Here is a 24465-nt window from a genome sequence, read left to right as displayed (position 1 = left end):
TCTGAAGAATCCCATCCCTAGCTACAGTACTTCGATTTTTATTTGCATGAATATATGAAAAGTTCAAAGAAAACTACATTCTTCAAGATGTAAAAAATAATGAGCTAATAAAAAAAATGATGTTCAACTAGTCAAGTGATTGTGCCTTTTTTATTATCCATTGCTGATTTGATTTCAGAAAGTTCATTTGAATTTCAAGAGAAAGTTATATTCTCGAGCAACTTATTTTCTCTTTCATTTACTATCTCTTAGTGTTGTGATCCCATGACGTGAGAAAATTGCGCTAAAACACTCACTGAGTTTTTATTACTTGTTTGTTAGATCACAGTTCAGTTCACTTCTTACTCCAATGCTTTCCAACACAAACACAGTGTCACACCAGAGACCTGCATGATCTCTTATTTTCTTGACATCAGTAACTTTAAACATCTCATACGGAGGAATCAGCACCTCTTCCTCCTCAGGAAACCTTGAATATTTTGCCACATAAGCACCTTCACAAGTTTTGATTTCAAAACAAGATGTATTTCCATATGCTTCTGTTTCTCTACGATCAAGAGAGGATGAAGAAAATAAGCCGAAACGAACCTCTGTGTTCAGAACACTCTCATCAAATGTAATATTTGTTCCTCGATAAGTTGACTTGCATCCATTTTGTGTTTCCTTCAGAATCTGTATTGCTTCTGTCAGCAAAAACTGAAGTGAATACCATGTGTATGTTCTGTTTTTGTATTTTTGTTTATCACTACCAACAGCATCATTAAAATCCTGATATAGATCAAAATCCGAGTTAGTGTAGACATGAATGGCGATTGAATGAATCTCCGTCAAGTTATCTGCTGGAGGCGTAAAATTATGTACAGCAATTTGCCAGGACCTATTGAATTTAGGCGAGTTATTGAGTTCATGCTGTAGCAATTCTCCCTCAACCAGACATTTCATGGTCTTTTTGCAACCGACATAAAGGTCATCAACAGAATTCAGTGCCATATCCAGTGGAAATATCTGTCCTTCATAATCAGCAGTTCTGTGATCCTGCAGTAACGGGAATCATAATGATCAATCATCAGTATTCATGTCTGTAATATTCGTACTCAAACACAAGCTCACCTGTCCTAGAACAGCTGAAATGAGAAGAAGAGCTTCAATGATCAGCAGCATCTTGATTCAGTCGATTCCCTCAGATGATCCAGACCATCTGAAGCTCAGATACTGAAAAACAGCAAACAATCTAAGACATAAGGCAAGATAAACCCAACAAAACAACGAAAATGTTATGTTAATCTTTTACTCTATCCTCCTAATAATCTGGGATGTTGTCTTTTCATGAGGTTCTTCAGGAGCTCAGGAGCAATGATGAGAGGAGAGGATCAGAAAAGGCATCAAGCCAGACGACAACAGCAGTATTCAAACCAACAGATGAGGAAGTTCGCTTTTTCATATCACAAAAATAAACCAAAAAAAACAATGTGTGTGCGCAATGGTTCCGGGAAGAGGTCGAACATAACACACGTACTTGTTGTTGCATATTAAATATAACATGGATAACATTAAATACATATTTTTATCAGATTAAATGTTGATTATTAGTCAGTCAAATCCCTTTATCTAAACCTCTCTACTTAACCATCTGTCGTGTACACCCAGCATGTTTGTAGTTTTTTAACACTTTTTACTCGTGTTTGTAGTTCCTCCTCCAAAGCGCAATGGGTTGTGGGCAATATTAGCCTTAATAGTGTGCACTGCAGGGAACTACACTTAAAAAAATAAAAAAAAATAAAAACATTTTTTAAATAAGAATTTTTTTTTAAGAAATCATTTGGATTACATTGTAAATGTTAAATTATGCTGTTCAAGGACAGTACTGCTATAATCAATAAAGTAAACCTATATAATAATTTAAAGGTCAAGAGCCCAACTAAAGCAGACACTGATCTCCATAATGATGACTTAAAGGATGATTTTTTCTCCTTCAGTGATTCTGCTTGTTCATCAGGTGTCTTCAATAATGCTCCATCATCACTCAATTAATCACTTAATTATCTCATTAACTTTAACACTGCTTCAGTGTTACTTATAACACTCTGAGTGTGGATTATATGTTTATATAATATAGTGCAGTGTATTAACACTCAGCAGTGTTAATTTAACACTGGAGATTTTGCTGTGTATCCAGTGGAAATATGTGTCCATCATCATCATCATCATCATCATCATCATCATCATTATCAGCAGCAGCTCTGTGATCCGTAACAGGTAACAGGCAGTAACAGGAATCATAATGATCAGTCATCAGTATTCATGTCTGTATTCATACTCCAACACAAGCTCACCTGTCCTAGAACAGCTGAAATGAGAAGAAGAGCTTCAATGATCAGCAGCATTCAGTCCAAACCACTTAGATGATCCAGACCATCTGCTGACATACCGATACAGATCCAATACTAGGGCTGTGGTCAAGACCACCTTTGTCGAGTCCAAGACCAGGACTAGTCGAGTCCAAGTCAAGACTGAGTCCAAAGAGATTCGAGTCCAAGACAAGACCGAGTCCAAAAAGGTTTGAGTCCGATCACGTTCACGGGAGATAGATGCCGGCGTATGACGTAGGACGTAGCGTAGGAAGCGTTGTGACGTAGAACGAAGTATAGCTAAATCAAATGCTACGTCCTACGTCATACGCCGGCATCTATCTCCCGTGAACGCGCGTCGACCGTTGCCGGAAGCCAGTTATTTTCAACTATAAAGTTTTAAATATGTATATTTTTACGACAAAACTGCACGGATTACCTTCAGAAGGCCTTCGTTTATCCCCCTGGAGCCGGATGGATTACTTTTGTGAAGGATACATGCACATTTTTGGGACTTGAAGGAGGTGGACCCCATAACTTGACATTTTAACCACTGAAAGATCCAAGACATTTTCTAAAATAACTGAACATGTGTTCCTCTGAAAAATTTGACAACAAAAGATTGACATATGCATCTCGAACGGCTTGAGGGTGAGTAAATCATGGGTTTAATATCATTTTTGGCCGAACTATCCCTTTAAATCTGTGAAGATCTGTGAGGATTAAACAACTCCACAAACAGCATTACCAGCTTCACTTATTACTAACCAGACTGACTTTATTTCTGTCAGACGTCTACAGGAGTTTTATTGAGAATTAACAGAGGTTTAACTCAAATGTGTTTCATTTGAAGTCACCATAACAGTGATTAGTGTTTCCATTAGTTGTGCTCTTAACTCTTATTATATCTTTTGTGTTTTTTGGCCGCTGTGACAGTGTGTTTGTCAAACACATTTGCAGCGTCAAAGAAACCTAAAGTGAAACCTAAAGTCTTTGGAATCTAACAATTGTGTTCTTCCATTAATATTTTCACAACACAAACCCTGTGTTACTGCAGCATGAGATCCAACGATATTAAAACAATCAGTTAGAAGACTTTTTAAAAAAAAAAATGAGCACAAAAAGTCAGTTTAATATGACACACACAGACATCAACAATTAGCGTATGAATCTCAACAATGGTGACAATCAAAAGTACCTTGCTGCAATGCATGCTGGGTACCAGCATAGTATAAAACTCCCAGCATGCATTGCAACATGAATAAATTATATTTGCTTTTATTTTTTGCTGTTGTTTTTTATGTGAATTGGTAGCTTTTCAGTGATGTTCTGAATTAATCTGTTTATCTAAATATGTGTGATTGTCACCATTGTTGAGATTCATACGCTGATTGTTGATATCTGTGTGTGTCAGCATAAGTTTATTTTTTAATCTCATGTTTGTTAAAAGACTTAATCTGATTGTTATAATATTGATGGATCAGGCAGTGTTGGTTATGTTTTGACATAATCACAATTTGATCTCATGCTGCAGTAACACAGGGTTTGTGATGTGAAAATATTAGTGGAACAACACAACTGTTAGATTCAACAGACATCAGTGAATTAGACTGTTTCATGATGATTATAAACCCATCAACAGGTAACCATCATCACCTGATCTCATTTCACTTTAGTTTTCTTTGCTGCTGCAAATGTGTTTGACAAACACACTGTCACAACGGCCAAAAATGACAAAATATATAATAAAAGTTAAGAGCCCAACTAATTGAAACACTAATCACTGTTATGATGACTTTAATAAAAACTTAAAAACTTAAAAAAAATAAAGTCAGTCTGGTTAGTAATAAGTGAAGCTGGTAACGCTGTTTGTGGAGTTGTTTAATCCTCACAGATCTTCACAGATTTAAAGGGATAGTTCGGCCAAAAATGATATTAAACCCATGATTTACTCACCCTCAAGCCGTTCGAGATGCATATGTCAATCTTTTGTTGTAATGCTGTTTGTGGAGTTGTTTAATCCTCCTCGGCTGAGATCTTCACAGATGTAATGTCTTCTTTTATCTGCAGTTGATTTCATCTGAGGCTGTGTCTGAAGTCAGTTGTAGTTCCTAATGCCTTATTCTGAATGATCATATTTTAGATCCCTTACTCCGACCCCATACCTACACTTAACAACTTCATTACTACTATTAAAAAGCAGGAAATTAGGAGTTTCTTGAGGTAAACGTTGTAGTTAATAGTTAAACGTGAAACCTTAAAATAAAGTATGTCCCCTTTGGGTCCTCATTAACCCTACTACAGGTGTGAAAACTTAAATAAAAAAAATACAATTTACATTCAGTTATTACATTAGTTGACTGTTTTTTTTTTTAATTTAAATTTTTTTTATCCATATTTAGAAAATTAAATACATAATTCTTACCTTCAGTTCCTTCACAGTCCAGTTATAATTATTAAGTTTAGTTAAATGTCTTTAAATCACCTGTTGTTGCATTTAAACAAATTAAGCTGACAGTTGTCTCTGAATAGTCTGAATTTTTTTCCTGCATTTTAATGTTTAGAAATTATACCAGTGACTTGTACTTAAGCTCTTAACAGTAATATTAATATTGTTTTAAAATCACATTTTACCTTATTTCTATGTGTCCCTGGTATGTTAATAGATTAAGTCTTCTGATTATTTTCAACTGAATCTATAGCTCATTTCGACAGTGATATTTATATATATAAAAAAAACTGTCTCTTTGCCCTCATGGACCCAGGGCAGGTTGGTTAATATTTTAGATTGACGTCACCACCGGCAAACCATTGTGGGATAGTGTCTTTAATGTCTGGTTATGATTTATTGTAAAAAAAAAAAAAAAAAAAAGGCAGACTACATGTTAAATTTGAAGTAGGGACCCACCAACCAGATTTGTAATCAACCATAGCACTATAACTCAAACATATAATCCTCACAACACATATGCACCATTTTTTATTTTTACAGTTAATATGAATATACCCACACTGTTAACCCTTGCTGTAAAAAAAGGCCAAATTCTGACAATATCATACCATTTTCCATTGAATTCACTCTGTCAAGTGGACCATATTAGTGAACTAATGTAGGGAATAGTGAATGAGGGTATAGGGTGTGACTGTTTTCCCAATCACACCCTATACCCTCATTCACTATTCCCTACATTAGTTCACTAATATGGTCCACTTGACAGAGTGAATGAAAAGAAGTGAGTGAATTGAGACACTGATGAACACCTGATAAGCAGAATCACTGAAGGACAGAGAAACAAGAACAGAAAAAAGAGAAACACAAGAACTACAACTGACTTCCAGCCACACTGAGTGTGAAAACAGTTTACAAACCAGTTTAACATTATTTATTTCATACATGTGCAAAAGTTCTTGATGAGAATTAACAGATATTTAGTTGTTGATATTTTATTGAAAATAATAAAGTTTGTAGTCACCATGATGGAGATCAGTATTTGCTTTAGTTGGTCTCTTGACCCTTGACTTTATAGCATTAGTTTCTCTCTGGCTGCTGTAACTGTGAGTTTATAAAACACATTAGTTATAGCAAAAAAAAAAAAAGCCAAGAGGAAGATGATTAAGTGATTTTGGCTGTTGTGATGATGCCATAACCCTACTGGACATGTTTGATTCTCTGATCTCATCCTGTATATAAGCTTTGAATTTATGGGTATTTAATATTTATCATATATCTGTTAATGTACTACATGAAATACAGCAATATTTCTTTAACCAATTATTCTGAAGAATACTGAAATCATGTAGCACATTAAAACATTTTGAACTCTTGCTGGACTCAGACACACACAGACATCAACAATCAGCACATGAATCTCAACAATGGTGACAATCAAAAGTACTTTGCTGCAATGCATGCTGGGTTTCAGGATAGTATAAAACTCCCAGCATGCACTGCTGCATGAAAAAAAAAATATATATATATATATACCACCATTGTTGAGATTCACGTTCTAATTTTTTATATCTCTGTGTTTCTACAATAGAGTGTAGCTCTGTTTCTTTGGTTGTGCATGATGTGTTAAAAAAAAATCATCATTGTAATTCATTGTAGTTTCACAGTGGTGGGAATGTAACACTTTTAATACAGGATTAAACTCTGAATGAGGTTAGTGATTGAACAGGTTGTATAATGATTTTTGCATCATAATCAATATAACTGCAATCATTCACTAACCATATGTGTATACACAAGTGTGCTCTGCAATAACACAGTTCAAACAGCAAGAGAGAAACTAATGGTAAAAAGTCAAGAGTCCAGAACCCAACTAAAGCAAACACTGATCTCTACAATGGTAACTTCAAACCAAACATTTGTTTTATCTCAATAACAACTTGTGTAGATGTATGACAGAAATAAAGTCATACTGGTTAATAATACTGTAAGTGTAATAATGTGTAATGGCTGGAAGTCAGTCGTAGTTATTGTGTTTCTCTATTTTGTGTTCTTGTGTTTCTCTTTCCTTCAGTGATTCTGCTTGTTAACAGCAGGTGTTCATCACTAATGCTCAACAATCACTTACATATTCACTTAATTATCTCACTGCAACACTGTCAATGTTACTTGTTACTCTTTGTAGTGTGGACGTTCCTGTGGGGTTTAAAGGGTTAACAGTGTACGATACAAAAGACACACCCACAAAATGTATTTTAACAGTAATAAACTGTAAGTTATAGTTTACTGTAAGATTTCATTTTTTGGGGCACCGTTGTGCTGAAGAGTAGAGTCTGTGCTTCAGTCCAGGAGAAGATCTAGAAACATTGATGATAGGGATGCTAATATTGACCGTTTAACCGTTAACCGAAAGTAAAAATTTTGACCGATTAATAAAAGTTTTTTTTTAAGCTTCTTTTTTTTTTTTTGCTGCATGGTTTAAAAATAAAATACTATATAGCTTATATTTATTAACTCATGGAGCACGTCGGCACGCGCAACCACACACGTGACACATGCCTGCAGAATTTTTTTTCTGAACAAGGCAAGCAAAATGAAGCGAGCGAAAAGAAGCACTGTGTGGGATCATTTTAACAGAAAGGGCGACGAAGTTACCTGTAAATTATGCGGCGCCATATTATAATACAGCAGTAGCACAAGTACGATGCAGTACCATTTACGAAGCAAACACCCACAAGCATCGAGTGATGAAGGGCAACAAACTTTGCCCTCCATGTTATCAGGGAGAAGATGCGATGCACGGCGATCTGAGGAGATAACGCAGAGAATCTGTTCAATGGTAGTAAAAGACACTTTGCCCATAAGTGTCGTCTGTGGTGAAGGTTTTCAAGAGCTACTGGGCTATATTGAGCCCAATTACGAAATCCCATCAAGATGCACTATTACCCGTAGAATTGAGGCCAGTTTTGAGGAGCGAAAAAAATCGCTTAAATCACAACTCGAAAGCACAAAGTTTGTGGCCCTTACGACTGACTGCTGGACGGCACTCACAACGGAGAGCTATATAACAATAACGTGCCACTACATCGACGAGGACTGGCAAGTTAATACAGCTCTTCTTCTAACACAGAGTATGCCAAGCAGACACACAGCTGAGAACCTCGCAGCTAAACTAATTGATGCGGTGGAGACATGGGGACTTGATGGGAAAGTGTCTGCATGTGTTCATGACAATGCACGCAACATCGTGGCTGCAAACTCTCCAGAACGGGTGAACTGGGACTCGGTTCCCTGTTTTGCTCATACACTACAGCTCGCTGTAAATGATGGATTTAATGTGTTTGTGCATCGGGTCATCGTTGCAGCTGGGCGCCTGGTTAGGCATTTTAACCACAGCACCCCTGCATGCAAGGCACTGGAAGATAAACAATCACAAATGAAACTTCCGAAACACCAGCTCATTCAGTCTTGTAAAACAAGATGGAACTCGGTGTGTGACATGTTCGGAAGACTTCTCGAACAAAGGTGGGCTGTTACAGCTGTTCTGTCTGACCGAACAGTTACAAGGCTGCAAGATGCCAGAACCCTGGAGATACAGTACGAGACGAACACTGGCAAATAATGGAGGAGATTGCGCCCGTGTTGGAAACTTTAAAATGTACAACCACCATAATGTCATCAGAAAAGAACGTTTCAATTTCCAACATTTACCCCATCACCTTTAGCCTGCTGAATACACACCTGATTAGAGCCGAGGATGACGGCCACAGAGTGACGGAGTTCAAGGCAAAGGTTCGGCAGTCCTTAAGTGGCCGCATGGAGGTAGTTATTATTATTAGCCTATTATTATTTATTATTATTATTATTATTATTATTTATTATTGTCGTTGTTTTGCATTAATAAGGAGGTTATATGTTCGTCACAGGTTGACAAGGATGATCTGGTGGCCAAACCTGCGCTGATCGCCTCTGTCCTGGACCCTCGCCATAAACATCTCCCTTTTTTTGCACAAACGGAGAAAGAAGCCGCAAAAGCTAAACTTATTGAAATGTGTGCTGCTTTGGAAATGGCCAATGCGGAAGGAGATGAGAAAGCGGTGTCTGCTACACAGCAAAAAGTCCAGTGTTAAATTAACTCTCCTGGGAGTTTATATGGCTCCAGAGTCAGTGTTAAAATATGAGTGTTAAATTAACACTCAAGAGTGTTAAAGTTAATGAGCTCATTAAGTAATTAATTAAGTGATGATTGAGCATTATTGAAGACACCTGATGTTAGCGAGCAGAATCACTGAAGGAGAAAATCAATTTTTTTAAGACACCGTTATGGTGATCAGTGTTTGCTTTAGTTGGGCTCTTGACCCTTAAACTATTAACGTTAGATTATCTTTGGCTGTTGTATCTGAGTTATAACTGCCAGATGAACAAAGAGAAAGTTGATCAGGTTTTGTTGGTTATGTTTTGACATAATCATAATTTCACCTGAATCACTGATCTCATTTAGAGTCTAATCTCTGACTTAAATGTATATTGTTGATTACAGCATCACTGTGATTCTACAGCATAAGAACTTTTTTTCTAACTAGTCTAAAGGATTTCTTAAAAATTGTTCTGATAAAACAAAATCTTTCTTTTAGGCACACACAGACATCAAGAATCAGTGTATGAATCTCAACTATGGTGACAAACAGAATATTCAATTAGGAAAAGGAAATTAGTAAGACAATTCAGATCATAATTTATTCATACCGCAATGCATGATGGGAGCCATTAATGAGTTTTGATTGGTGGCACCCAGAATGCACTGCAACTGCTTTATTATTGTCGCCATTGTTGAGATTCACAGGCTGATTATTGATGTCTGTGTGTCTAAATAAAGTAATTTTCTAAGTATTTTTATCAGAACAATTTTAAAGAAATATTTTGGATTATATTGATAATGATAAAAAATCATTTGCTGTAGAATCACAGGCTGCTGTAATCAACAAGGTAAATCTGACTCTCTAAATGAGAGTTGATGTTCAGGTCAAATTATGATTATCAAATCATAACCAACACCACCTGATCACCTTTTCTCTTTGTTCAACTGAGAGTTATAACTCAGATACAACAGCCAAACAAAATCTAAAGTTAATGATTTAAGGGTCAAGAGCCCAACTAAAACAAACACTGATCACCATAACGGTGTCTTAAAAAATTAGATTTTCTCCTTTGGTGATTCTGCTTGTTAACATCAGGTGTCTTCAATATTAGTCAATTATCACTCAATGAATCACTTAATGAGCTCATTACCTTTAACACTCTTGAGTGTTAATTTAACACTGATATTTTAACACTGACTCTGGAGCCATATAAACTCCCAGGAGAGTTAATTTAACACTGGACTTTTTGCTGTGTACCCAAGCTGGAGATGAAGACCGCAGCCAAAGCAACGCCATGATGATGCTCCTGGGAGGTGACTACAGCACCCCTCGTCAAGCCACTGATTATCCAGAAGCAGAGGTTGACATCTACATGAGAGACGATCCTCCTTCTCTGGATATTAATCCTCTTGACTGGTGGAAAGCAAATGAAAGGCGCTTCCCGAAGCTGGCCACTCTAGCGAGACGTTACCTGTGTATTCCCGGGACATCTGTCCCATCGGAGAGGGTGTTTTCTGCCGCGGGTCTAACTGTCAACAGGCTGCGCTCCAGACTGACCCCACATCACGTTGATATGTTGCTTTTTTTAAATAAAAATTAGACAAGGTGTTGAGGTAGGGATGCTATTTTTATTTAACGAAAAATCTTAGTCTAACGGAAAAAAATTGCCGGTTTTTGAAAGCTTCGTTCAAACGGATTCAGTGTTTTCTTTTTGTCATCTTAATTTGTTAATTATTTCATTTTAAAAAATATATTTAGTGTAGGCCTATTTTGTTTTTTATTTGTATTATTTTATTCTAATTTTCTCTCACTGTCAGAAATGCTGCAGGTGCGTGGAAATTTAAAATGAATCCAGGTTATGTTGTTGATCTGTTCTGTATGCTGCTGTTTGCACTTTGCACGTTAAAATAAACCCTTTGATAAAAAAAAAAAATTTTTGTATTTTTTAAAAGGGTCACAGATACGCGTCAATTTTATTTGTATTTAATGCCAATTCAATATTATAATCGTATCAGTTAACGGATAATAATTGATTAACGAGCGGCGGTTGTCGGTCGGGAAAATTAATCGAAATGAGCATCCCTAATTGATGATATGTTGTGTGTTGCTTTATTTAACAGGTGGTGTCTGCGTTGCTGGTCCAGTGGAAATCTTTTTATGTTCAATAGTTTTTTAGTGGTCTCAAATGAAATAAGTTCACAGTAATACTTTGCTCACATTATTTGTGCATTATAAATTTTAGATAATACATTTAAATGACAGTTGGTCAATTTAAGACAGTCAGTTACTTACTGCAAGTGAAATTAGTTAACTCAAGTTTTTTTTTTTTTAATGATATTTTTATAGTAATAATGTAGATTACAGTGTTATCAGTGTTTTACTGTAAAAAAGCCTGGTAAGGTCTAACAGTGTAGTGTTGACTGTCAAAACAGAGGTATTTAAAAACTTTGACGTACGTTTTGTCATGTGACGTATATTGCATCAATAGAGATATTATGTTGAAATAACGAGTTATGTCGAAATAACGAGATATTATGTCGAAAGAAGGACTTAATATTTCGAAAGAAGGACTTAATATCTCGAAATAACAAAATGTGTTTTTTTTTTTTTTTTTTTTACCTTGCGGTTCTGGGTGTAGAAATGAACAACAACTATGTAAGACAAGGTAATTTATTGGAAACTACCGTCTTAATTTCAAGATAGTAATAAATAAACATGGACTGTTACCAACATAACCCTAGGATAACTACAAACCTAACTTGAATTGATGGGTAATACTGGAGGTGTTTCTAAAAATAGTCTGCCTACATTCTGAGGAAGTACACAATTAAATCTGAGTTATTACCAACCTAAACAGGTAACAAGTACACAGTACTTTGTTGAGTTGATATTTAACAGTGGTGTTTTTTTCCCTGGTAGTTTCTCTGTAATTGCATACTAATCACCTTAAGTAATTACACACTAAAATACTATAATTTACCATATGCTTACCAGGTAAATACTTAGTAATTAGTTTGTAGTTTCTCTGCATTTACATACTTGTTACCTGTGGTAATTACCAATAACCAACTATAACTTACCATATATTTACCAGGTAAATACCTAGTAATTAGGGGACTGTAAAAGGAAGGGTTACCGATAAAACATAGGGAGAATCCATATATAGATTTTTTACTTGATTTTGGTTCAAACTATAATTTTCTGTGGTTTTAGCCCAATGTTTAATATCATTCAAATGTCCTCCACTCTTTTGTTTTTTTACCTCTGTTTTGGAGATTACTTAAATCACATTGATCTGGTGCCCCTTTTCTCCATTTGGCCAACTGTCCCTTCAAATATTTGAGAACAGCATTTGTTGGTCCTGCAAACATGTTTATTGAATATACAGTGGGTTCAGGGTGATGGATTACGAAATCTGTCCCGGAATGCATGTGGGCAACAAATGCTCGTGCTTATAAAATTAGGTAACACTTTACATTAAGGTTCCCTTTGTAAAGAGTTTTTAAAGGTGTTTGTTAATGACTAATAACTAATTTAAAGGTGCATTAAACTTAGTCAATGCAGTTAAAACTGCATAAAAAGGTTGACTTTAATTCAATACATGCCAAATAGTGAGCCATTTTTAACTTACATTTTGTAAATGCTTAATACATTTATTTATTCACCCTTATTTTACTCAGAGCCAGAGTTAAAGCGGTCTTGGAGTTAATGAGATAATTAAGTGATGATTGAGCATTAATTATGAACACCTGCTGTTAACAAGCAGAATCACTGAAGGAAAGAGAAACACAAGAACTACAACTGACTTCAGACTAGGGCTGGGCGATTTAAATCGCGATATTGTTATGCGCATCTCGTCAGTAAAGCCGGTTCCTTGATTAGTAGTAAATCACCATCACCTGCTTTCAGATGGAGCGGCATTTAGGGCTGAGGAGATAATTAAGTGATTAATTTAGTGATGATTGAGCATTATTGAAGACACCTGATGTTAACAAGCAGAATCTCTGAAGGAGAAAATCACAAATTGTAAGTTACCATTAAGGTGATGGGTGTTTGCTTTAGTTGGGCTCTAGACCATTATATGTTTACTTTAATATTTACTGTTGTTTGTCTGCTGTTATTGATTTATAGCAGTTAAATGAACAAATTAAAATGTTATCTTATAGTGTTGGTTATGTTTTGACATAATCATGCTGTGATCTGAAAAATGAAACATATTAAGATAGTTGGGTTTAACTTGTTAGCAGCAGTTTTGTGATTCTTCAGCCTTTGATTATCAGTAGCCTACTTATAATTCAAAATATTTAATAAACATTGCTCTGATCAAAAAGACGTTCAGACATCAATAATCAGCCTGTGAATCTCAACAATGGTGGTGACAATAATAAAGCATGTTGCAGTGGCTGCCACCAATCACAACTCATAAATGGCTCCCATCATGCATTGCGGTATGAATAAATTATGATCTGAATTGTCTATGTAATTTACTTTTCCTCATTGAATATTCTGCTCCTCACCATTGTTGAGATGCATAGACTGAATCTTGACATCTGTGTGTGCCTAAAAGAATGATCTTTTTTAAAAACAAGTTTTAAGAAATCCTTTATATTATATCAAAAATTCTGGCCATTTATTCAGATTCACAGTTATGCTGTAACCAACAACATAAATCGAAGTCAGAAAGAAGGATCTTAATGAGCTCAGTGATCAAGTTCAAATGATGATTGTCATAATATAACCAACAAAGATCACTTTTTTTTTCTTTGTTCAACTGGCAGTTTTAACTCAGATACAACCACCAAACAAAATCTAAAGTACACATGAAAGGGTCAGAGACCAACTAAAGCAACTACCCATCACAATAATGGTAACTTACAATTTGCGATTTTCTCCTTCAGCGATTCTACTTGTTAACATCAGGAGTCTTCAATAATGCTCAATCATCACTAATGCGATGTTAATCGCTTTCTTCCTAGGGCTGGGCGATTTAAATCGCGATATTGTTATGCGCATCTCGTCAGTAAAGCCGGTTCCCTGATTAGTAGTAAATCGCCATCACCTGCTTTCAGATGAAGCGGCATTTAGGGCTGAGGAGATAATTAAGTGATTAATTTAGTGATGATTGAGCATTATTGAAGACACCTGATGTTAACAAGCAGAATCACTGAAGGAGAAAATCACAAATTGTAAGTTACCATTAAGGTGATGGGTGTTTGCTTTAGTTGGGCTCTAGACCATTATATGTTTACTTTAATATTTACTGTTGTTTGTCTGCTGTTATTGATTTAAAACAGTTAAATGAACAAAGTAAAGTGTAATCTAATAGTGTTGGTTATGTTTTAACATAATCACGCTGTGATCTGAAAAATGAAACTTATTGAGATAGTTTGGTTTAACTTGTTCGCAGCAGTTTAGTGATTCTTCAGCCTATGATTATCAGTACTTTACTTATAATTCAAAATATTTAATAAACATTGTTCTGATAAAAACACATTCAGATAAGTTCATTTAAAACACAGACATCAATAATCAGCCTGTGAATCTCATAAGAAATCCATGCAGATTCACTAACCAACAACATAAATCAAAGTCAGAAAAAAGGATTTTAATGAGTTCAGTGATCAAATTCAAATGATGATTGTCATAACATAACCAACACCATCAGATCACTTTTTTTTCTTTGTTCAACTGGTGATTATAATTCAGAAACAACAGACAAACAAAATCTAAAGTTAATAATACATGGGTCAAGAGTCCAACTAAAGCAACCATTGATCGTCATAATGGTAACTTACAATTTGTGATTTTCTCCTTCAGTGATTCTGCTTGTTAACATCAGGTGTCTTATATAATGCTCAATCATCACTAAATTAATCACTTAATTATCTCATTAACTTAAACACTCTTGAGTGTGGACTCATACACTCCCAGGAGTGTTAATTTAACACTGGAGTTTTTGCTGTGTACAAAGAGCCGTAGTTAACTGACAAGCTGAGCCATATCGCATTAATTATCGCTGGCGATACGTCCGCGATATTAAAGGGTTACTTCAGGATTTAGCATTAAGCTTTGTATTAGTAGAAAACCTGTAGTATTTTAGAATTACCATGCTTTCCACCCTCATATCCCCCTGAGACAAGAGATTTATGTATTTTTTGTCTGGAAAAAATCCTCCGATGACGCAAAAATCGTCATTTTGCGTCATCGGAGGATTTTCTGGCCAGAGGCTAAAGACTACAGCCAGTAGATGGCGTTGTTCCGCATGTTTTCAGCCCGCCCATACAGGGTGGGATCTCACTCACAGAATGTACACAGTGTCAGCCGTCTTTCTTTGGAAGCTAAGCTAGCAGGCTCTTGTTCTGTGGAGAAAGCTGAATAGTAGGAGAAAGCTGAGTAAGTAACCATCCTCCTTTTCCCGGACTTGTCCGGCGTGTGAGATCGTTCAAAATGTCCGGGATTCAGCTTTTGCTTTCTGCGGTCGCTATTCCTTGTTTACATGCACACCTTTTGTTTCAATCTAACTGAATTCATTCCGATTGGTGAATTTGAATGTAGTGTTTACATGAACGCTAAACAAGTGATCGGTTGATGTGCGTTTTACCATTGCTAAGAAAAATTCCCGCTCCTCCGTGAGAGATGGGAGACCCGGCGCGTCTCAGTAATCATGCCACCGGCCTCACGCTGTTCTCCCGCGGCCGTCAGCCTCGTCCTGCTCGCCACAGTAAACATGATGAATGAATGGCGACTGTAGAACCCAAAAGCAGAATCCCGGACATTTTGGGCTATCTCTAAATCCCTCGCAAACACATCACGTAGGCTAGCTTTGTTGTTTTAAACTGCGCTCCCTTACCGGTAGGCGTGGCCTCCTAAGGCAGCGAAGCAAGTGCATTCTGGGAGTTGTTGTCTTTCATCCACATAAGCCAAAAATACATTTTCTGGCTTTTCTCAGTCTAGAAAGCTCCAAATTCAAAAATTTCTTCACATTTCTTCTACTTAAATGACCTATTTTAAATACACATTCATCTTCCCAGAGGTGAAGTATCCCTTTAATGCGATATGGCTCAGCTTGTCAGTTAACTACGGCTCTTTGTAGTAAATGCCGCTCCATCTGAAAGCAGGTGATGGCGATTTACTACTAATCAAGGAACCGGCTTTACTGATGAGATGCGCATAACAACATCGCGATTTAAATCGCCCAGCCCTATTTCTTCCTAAGCGTCTACCAAACCGATACTTCCTAAATCTTGATCTTACTGTTAGATCACAGTTCAGTACACTTCTTACTCCAATGCTTTCCAACACAAACACAGTGTCACACCAGAGACCTGCATCTCTTATTGTCTTGACATCAGTAACTTTAAACATCTCAGGAATCAGCACCTCTTCCTCATCAGGAAACCTTGAGTATTTTGCCACATCAGCACCTTCACAAGTTTTGATTTTAAAACAAGATGTATTTCCATATGCTTCTGTTTCTCTACGATTAAGAGAGGATGACGCAAATGAGCCGAAATGAACCTCTGTGTTCAGAACATTCTCATCCAGAGGTGGGTAATCCAGGGGCCAAAGAGTAAACATTAACATAAACATTAAATCTGTGAAGATCTCAGCAGAGGAGGATTAAACAACTCCACAAACAGCATTACCAGCTTCACTTATTACTAACCAGACTGACTTTATTTCTGTCAGACGTCTACAGAAGTTTTATTGAGAATTAATAGAGGTTTAACTCTAATGTGTTTCATTTGAAGTCACCATAACAGTGATTAGTGTTTCCATTAGTTGGGCTCTTAACTCTTAATATATATTTTGTCTTTTTTTGGCTGCTGTGACAGTGTGTTTGTCAAACACATTTGAAATGCGAGCAGGTGATGATGGTTTCCTGTTGATGATTTTATAATCATCATGAAATAGACTGATTCACTGAGGCATTTTAATCTAACAATTGTGTTGTCACATTAATATTTTTTTCACAACACAAACCCTCCCAGTGGGCACCTTGACGTCAACACTGACGTCAAAATGATGTCACGAAATAGATCAAAAGTGAAAGTCATATTGATGTCAAAGTGTCGATGTCAATTTGATGTCGAGATTTTGACTTCTGCTGATGTCATTTTGCCAGACAAAAAGGTGAAATGCATGGCCGTACACTCATTACCAGCTTCACTTAAAACTAACCAGATTTACTTTATTTAATTTGCGGTTTAATGAAATCATATTTTGTATTTTAAAGTCACCATGATGGTGGTTAGCGTTTGCTTTAGTTGTGCTCTTGACCCTTGACTCTTCAATATAAAAATTTTTCTGGATGCTATAATTGTGTGTTTATAAAGCACATTTGGTGTAGCTAAAAAAGCCATGAGATCAGGTGGTGTTGGCTGTTTATTGATGATGGCTATATCATCATGTAATTGCCTGAATCCCTAATCTTAATCAGTGTCTAATGCTTTGATTATATAGGACTTGTGGTTTTAATATTGTTTTATTCATAGTAGAAGTCATTTGATTTTACAACATGTCTAGAAGTTTTATCAAATAATATACTTGGTTTCTAAAAACTATTTAGTGCACAAAACCCTGTCATCTATGGCAGTTCTTAGACACACACAGACATCAAGAAACAGCATATGAATCTCAACAATGGTGACAATCAAACAAACTATCCAGATAATCAGATCAACTCCAGCTGCATAATTTATTAAAGCTGCAATGCATGCTGGGAGATATGGGTGAGTTTTGATTGGTGATACCCAGCATGCACTGCAGCATGAAGCATTTCATTGATTGTCACCATTGTTGAGAGTCACACACTGATTCTTGATGGCTGAGTAATAATGTAGAGGAAAAAGTTGAATGCACTAAATGTTTTTAAAATCCTTTATATTACTTGATAAACATCACTGCTCTCATGCTGTAAAATTAAACGGCTTCTATTAGAAAATAACATCAAAAACACAAGTCCTCAAAACATTAGACACTGATTGAGATCAGGGATTCAGGCAACTACATGATGATATCATCACCATCATCACTAAACAGCCAACATCACCTGATCTCATTTTCTCACTGCTTTTTTAGCTACAACAAATGTGCTTTATAAACACACAATTATAGCAGCCAGAGAAAAAATATATATTAAAGAGGCAAGGGTCAAGAGCACAACTAAAGCAAATGCTAACCACCATCATGGTGACTTTAAAATGCAAAATATGATTTCATTAAACCGGAAATTAAATAAAGTAAATCTGGTTAGTTTTAAGTGAAGCTGGTAATAAGTCTACGGCCATGCATTTCACCTTTTTGTTTGGCAAAATGACATCAGCAGCTCTAGGTCAAAATCTTGACATCAAATTGACATCGAAACTTTGACATCAATATGACTTTCATTTTTGACCTATTTCGTGACGTCATTTTGACATCAAGGTGCCCGCTGTGTTACTGCAGCAGCTCATGGGTGGAATAAACCTATGGCAGGACTTCTACTCTTTGGCCCCTGGATTTCCCACCTCTGTTCTCATCAAATTCAACCTTTGTTCCTCGATAAGTTGACTTGCATCCATTTTGTGTTTCCTTCAGAATCTGTATTGCTTCTGTCAGCAAAAAGTGAAGTGAATACCATGTGTATGTTCTGTCTTTGTATTTTTGTTTATCACTATGAACAGCATTATTAAAATCCTGATATAGATCAAAATTCGAGTTAGTGTAGACATGAATGGCGATTGAATGATTATCCGTCATCTGCTGGAGGCTTAAAATTATTTACAGCAATTTGCCAGGACACATTGAATTTAGGCGAGTTATCGAGTTCATGCTGTAGCAATTCTCTCTCAACCAGACATTTCATGGTCTTTTTGCAACCGACATAAAGGTCATCAACAGAATCCAGTGCCATATCCAGTGGAAATATCTGTCCGTCATCATCATCATATTTACACCTGTTGTCAATCTTGTAAACCTGATTGCTGTGTATCGCAGATCATTGAACTTCACATACTTTCTTGATCTTGAGTTTTGTTCTGAATGTGTTCAGGTTATCACTGTAACCCTTACAAATCACAATATTTATTGCACATATTATAAACAAGTTTTACATTTGGTTGAGACAATATAATTCAAATGATTTTAAAAGTTGTATTATCTGTATATTTTGCATAGATTCAAATATCAGTTTTCCAATATATTTCATATTCATATTCAACTTTATTTCCAGACTCAAGGTCCATTAGAGAGAAAACATACAACAACCTATATAAAATTGCATACAATAGAAAACATTTAAAATAGACGATAATGCCAATACTTTCTCATAGATGACTGGTATCACACCACACTTTGATTAGGATTTTGATTGATTCTTCTATATTAAATCAGCTCCTTTGACTTTTCCCACTGCTGACCAGCGCATGACAATTAATTTGATGTTTAATAACAACAAGAAACATGCAGTGTTTATCTGATTAGTAGCTAAACACATTGCAAAAAATGATTAAAATTAATAAAACATTTAAAAAAGCAACTTGGTTTCCACCGCTTGCTGCACAGTTCAGGTCACTTCTTGTTTTATAGCTTTTCAAAATGAATACAGTGTCACACCAGGGATCTTTCTGCTTTGCTCTTGGCTGCACATCACTGACTGTAAATGTCTCATATGGAGGAATCAGAACCTCTTTCTCTTTAGGAAACTTTGATTATTTTGTCAGATCAGCACCTTCACAAGTGTAGATTTCAAAACAAGATTTCTTTCCAAACCGTTCTGCTACTGTACGATCAAGAGAGGATGAAGCAAACTGGCCAAAACGAACTTCTTTGCCCTTAACATTCTTATGAAATTCAACGTCAGTACCACGGTAAGTATTGTAGCATTTACTTTGTGTTTTCTTCAGAATCTGCATCGCTTCTGTTAACCAAAAGTGAAGTGAATACCATGAATATGTCCCGGCTTTATATTTTTGTTTATCAGTACGAACAGCATTATTGAATTTCTCAAATAGCTTAAAAGCTGAGTTAGTGTACACATAAATGGCGACTGAATGATTCTTTGACAAATTATCTCCTGGTGACTTGTGTTTCTTTTCAGCATCTTTCCAAGATTTTACAAATTCAGGGTTAGACATTTCCTTCTTCAGAAATTCTGTCTGCACTCGATGATCCATCTTCTTTGTACACCTGTTAAATTGGTCATCAACTGAATTATCTGCCATATCCAGTGGAAATATCTTTCCTTCAGCAGCAGTTCTGTTATCCTGCATCGACAGGAATCATAATGATTAATCATCAGTATTCATGTCTGTAATATTCATACTCAAACACAAGCTCACCTGTAGAACAGCTGAAATGAGAAGAAGAGCTTCAATGATCAGCAGCATCTTGATTCAGTCGAATCCCTCAGATGATCCAGTAGATCTAGTGAAGCTATTGTGAAGCACAGACAAGAAACAACCGGGTTTCACACATACAAAATCCATGTGATGTTCACTGATATATAAAAAGCCAACCTATAGTTAGAAGAGTTGTGGCTGAATTGCTCTTGAGCTCCTGAGAAATAACAAAAAGAAAACGCAAAAAAACCCAATATTCTTAGGTAAGGTTGAAAAACGTATGTATTTACATTACTTTAACTCATAATTTTTTTAATGAAATTTAAACATTTTTAGGTGGATTTTTACAGTGTACACATGTATTCATCTTTCAGTTTCATTACTATCTATACAGTGTACAAAAAAAAAAAAGGTCATTGACTGTCAGCTACGGCTGCCAAACTAAAACCATAAAAATAAAGTAAAATATACTAATTTAAATAAAGTGCAAAAAAACTTTTACAGAAATTTTCCTTAAATGTTTTATAGAAAATCACTGTTATTTTACAGCTATTTCCTGAATTATAACGATCAAACACTTTCAATGTAAAAAAAAAACTTCAAAAACAGTCAAATGACTGTCAGCAATGGCTGCCATACAAAAACCGTCAAGTGAACGTAAAATATCCTAATTTAAAAGAGTGCAAAAGACTTTTACAGACATCTTCATTAAACATTTTAACAGAAACACAGTCATATCTCCTGAACTTTTACTAAACAACACATTCACTGTAAAAAATGCATCTCTTGCAGTGAACTATACATGATTTACTGTGACCATATGTCACTGCATCATCAACAGTTACTGTCTATTAAATAAAGCAACATATAAAACATATCAAGGTCCGTGTAACGCTTTGCAGTTCTTTGTTCAATTTGAAATTTAATAATCAGAAATGAGAAAACGGCCCCTTTATTCGTTTTTTCGTTTTTTCAAAAAAACGAAAAAACGAGATTTCGGCTTGATTTTTCATTTTTTGGTTCACAGGCAAAAAAACGAATAAATGACTTCAAAATTCGTTTTCCACATCTGGTCGGCCTGACACGCCCCTTTCCGCCGATTGGTCAAGCAAATCTGAGCATTTGACGTCATCAGTTGTCGCTCAGGTCAGGTCTGTTCAACAAAATAATAGTCCTCTACTATGGCTACAGATTCTTAAACTGTACAGGGCAGGTCCTATTGGGCTTTCTTCTGTGCAACTTTACACGTTTCACAGAAATCATTACATCAGAAATATTAATTATTAGTCTGCCACCAGCCTGTTTTATTTAGCTGTGTGTGGTGAAGCTGCGCTTGACAGCGCCGAGCGGGAGAGGCTCACTGACCAATGTCCAGTCAGCAGTCAGAACTTTTCTTTTAGACGCTCCGTTTTGACACGGGATGGTGATTGCAAATACTGTAATGCCAATCGGCTGAGGGTGGGTACCGATGATGGTGAAATACATTTTTACTGAAACTGTAATCATATCCGCGACCCGCGAGAATGAGACAGGTGATTGACAGAACGATAGCGGTGGCAATTAAAGGCGCAAGATAACTTATGTTAACAAAAACATAAATAAAAAAAGTGTTTAATATAAGTGACTTTGTCTTTGTTTTATTGTTTTTGTTGTTTTTAATCAAATAATTGTGAACCACAAACTGAGCCTTCGTTTTAAAGGGCAATTTCCAAATATATTTTATTTATTTGTTATAATATGGGTATTTTATAATACAGCATAAATAAAAACAAACACACGTAATATGTATGCCTATAGGCAAAACACCACAGTTTTTTGGTTTTGTTTGTGTGAACTTTCATCCCCAACCATATTTCTTCATGCTCCACGCTCAGCACCCCTACTTCCCATGGTAGGCCTAACTGTAATTAACATGTAAAATCTTTGGTATATGTAATCTATATGTAATATTTAAAAACACTTTACAGTGTGATGGAAATAAACTTTTCTTAAAGCGTGTTGTATACTGTAATAGACAATTGTCCTGCAGAATGATGAGGTTTTTTGTAAGAAAAACATTGCGAGCAAATGTCGAATTGTTGTTTGAAATATAAATCAACAACGTAAGAGGCTTTAGGCTGTCTGATTAACTCTGTATGAACAAACACACAGCTTTGCAGTAGGTGGCACAGAAGCAGCATCTGACCCTGCATTTAGATGTAGGCTACATTACACACTGTCTAATGCAGCTCAAAGGAGGCACTGTGAATTTGCATAGCAATTTAATTCTAAGCGGCCATTAAATGTGAAGTGACAACATGAAACACTACTTTCAATATATAAAAAAGCAAGTCAGCCTGATAATGATTGAATACCAATTTACTCATTTAGGCTCACAATAAGCAGATTACATAATTATACCATGAAAAAAAATTATATAGGCTATATATATATATGTGTGTGTGTGTGTGTGTGTGTGTGTGTGTGTGTGTGTGTGTGTAAAGGTATGTCACTTACTGGTGGAACCCAAACAGAAGTCCAGTTCTGGCTGTATAATCAAACAATAAAAACGAGAAACAATGCATGCCATCAAGAACATTTATTGATTCCACAGGAACTTGATCCAGTTTCCCCCATTTTTACTAATAACTACTTAATTCAGAGGACAGTAAGGCAAACTATTAAGCATGAACTCGAACAGGATCAATTAGAGAAAAAAGAGATTAAATGTCAGGATACTGCATAGAAAACGTATGGAGTTCAATTGCCTTTGCAATATTTTGCATTTATATATTTTTGTATATAGTTTTCAGATGATTTGATATAATTTAACTGATTAGTTTGTTAAATACACATACTTTATCTGTTTGATTATTGTATTATATTTAATACAATATCTCTTCAGTTTAAACCATAAACGCATGCTCTCCATTCAAGTGGACATCTGAAAATCTCTTTGAAAATTTTGTAAAATTTAAAATAAAAAATAAAATCTTGTTTTCAATGCCCTAAGAGCAATAAAAACACATAGGAAAAAAAAAATCCTGACTGAGGTTATCATAATTCATGCATGAAATGGTTAAACACTTTTTTTATTTATGTTTTTGTTAACATAAGTTATCTTGCGCCTTTAATTGCCACCGCTATCGTTCTGTCAATCACCTGTCTCATTCTCGCGGGTCGCGGATATGATTATAGTTTCAGTAAAAATGTATTTCACCATCATCGGTACCCACCCTCAGCCGATTGGCATTACAGTATTTGCAATCACCATCCCGTGGCAAAACGGAGCGTCTAAAAGAAAAGTTCTGACTGCTGACTGGACATTGGTCAGTGAGCCTCTCCCGCTCGGCGCTGTCAAGCGCAGCTTCACCACACACAGCTAAATAAAACAGGCTGGTGGCAGACTAATAATTAATATTTCTGATGTAATGATTTCTGTGAAACGTGTAAAGTTGCACAGAAGAAAGCCCAATAGGACCTGCCCTGTACAGTTTAAGAATCTGTAGCCATAGCTGAGCGTCACATGCTCAGATTTGCTTGACCAATCGGCGGAAAGGGGCGTGTCAGGCCGACCAGATGTTGAAAACGAATTTTGAAGTCATTTATTCGTTTTTTTGCCTGTGAACCAAAAAACGAAAAATCAAGCCGAAATCTCGTTTTTTCGTTTTTTTTGAAAAAACGAAAAAACGGGCCGTTTTCTCATTTCTGATTATTAAATTTCAAATTGAACAAAGAACTGCCAAGCGTTACACGGACCATATCAACAGTGTTTTTTTGCTCATCCTGAAATGAAGCTCAGGCTCTACTCTTCAACACAATGGTGACACACAAAACACACCATACAGAAACACTTTACATCCCAACAGAACATTAAACACTTCCGGATCTCTCAAGATCTCAGCATCTCCACTTATTACAATCCAGACTTTATTTCTTTCTTTAACTCATAATTTTTTAAATGAAATTTAAACATTTTTAGGTGGATTTTTTAGGATTTAGGTGGATAGGTGGACATTCTTATTGAGAATTAACAGAGGTTTAGAAGTTGATGTTTTATTGAAAATAATCAAGTTTGCTTTCACCATTATGGTGATCAGTGTTTGCTTTAGTTGGGCTCTTGAGCCTTCAGTTTTTAACATTAGTTTATTTCTGGTTTCTTTAACTGTGTATCTGATACATATTTGTTATTGTGGGAATCAAGGAAGTGAAACTCAAATCAGATGAAC

At 35.9% G+C, this 24465-nt stretch overlaps 1 protein-coding gene across 2 annotated transcripts in view; it reads right to left on the bottom strand.

Moving 5' to 3' along the window:
* Window positions 1-143: 143 nt before the first annotated feature.
* LOC307163798 (ecto-ADP-ribosyltransferase 5-like) overlaps window positions 144-24465 on the bottom strand; it is a 172652-nt gene continuing 148330 nt past the window's right edge. Inside the window, exons 1-2 of one of the 2 annotated variants that reach the window (XM_079880019.1) lie at window positions 1111-1167; window positions 144-1035 (exon numbers count right to left, since the gene is read on the bottom strand). In XM_079880019.1, coding sequence (XP_079736145.1) covers window positions 307-1035; window positions 1111-1161 — 780 coding nt within the window. In that variant the 5' untranslated portion in view covers window positions 1162-1167 and the 3' untranslated portion in view covers window positions 144-306. Of the gene's footprint in view, window positions 1036-1110; window positions 1168-24465 lie in introns of those variants that run through there. The other variant, XM_079880020.1, reaches the window with a different exon arrangement.

Source organism: Squalius cephalus (assembly GCF_949319135.1).
Source record: "Squalius cephalus genome assembly, chromosome: 1".
NCBI lineage: Eukaryota > Metazoa > Chordata > Actinopteri > Cypriniformes > Leuciscidae > Squalius > Squalius cephalus.
The sequence above is the reverse complement of the archived record's forward strand: the minus strand, read 5'-3'. Positions and strand labels throughout refer to the sequence as shown.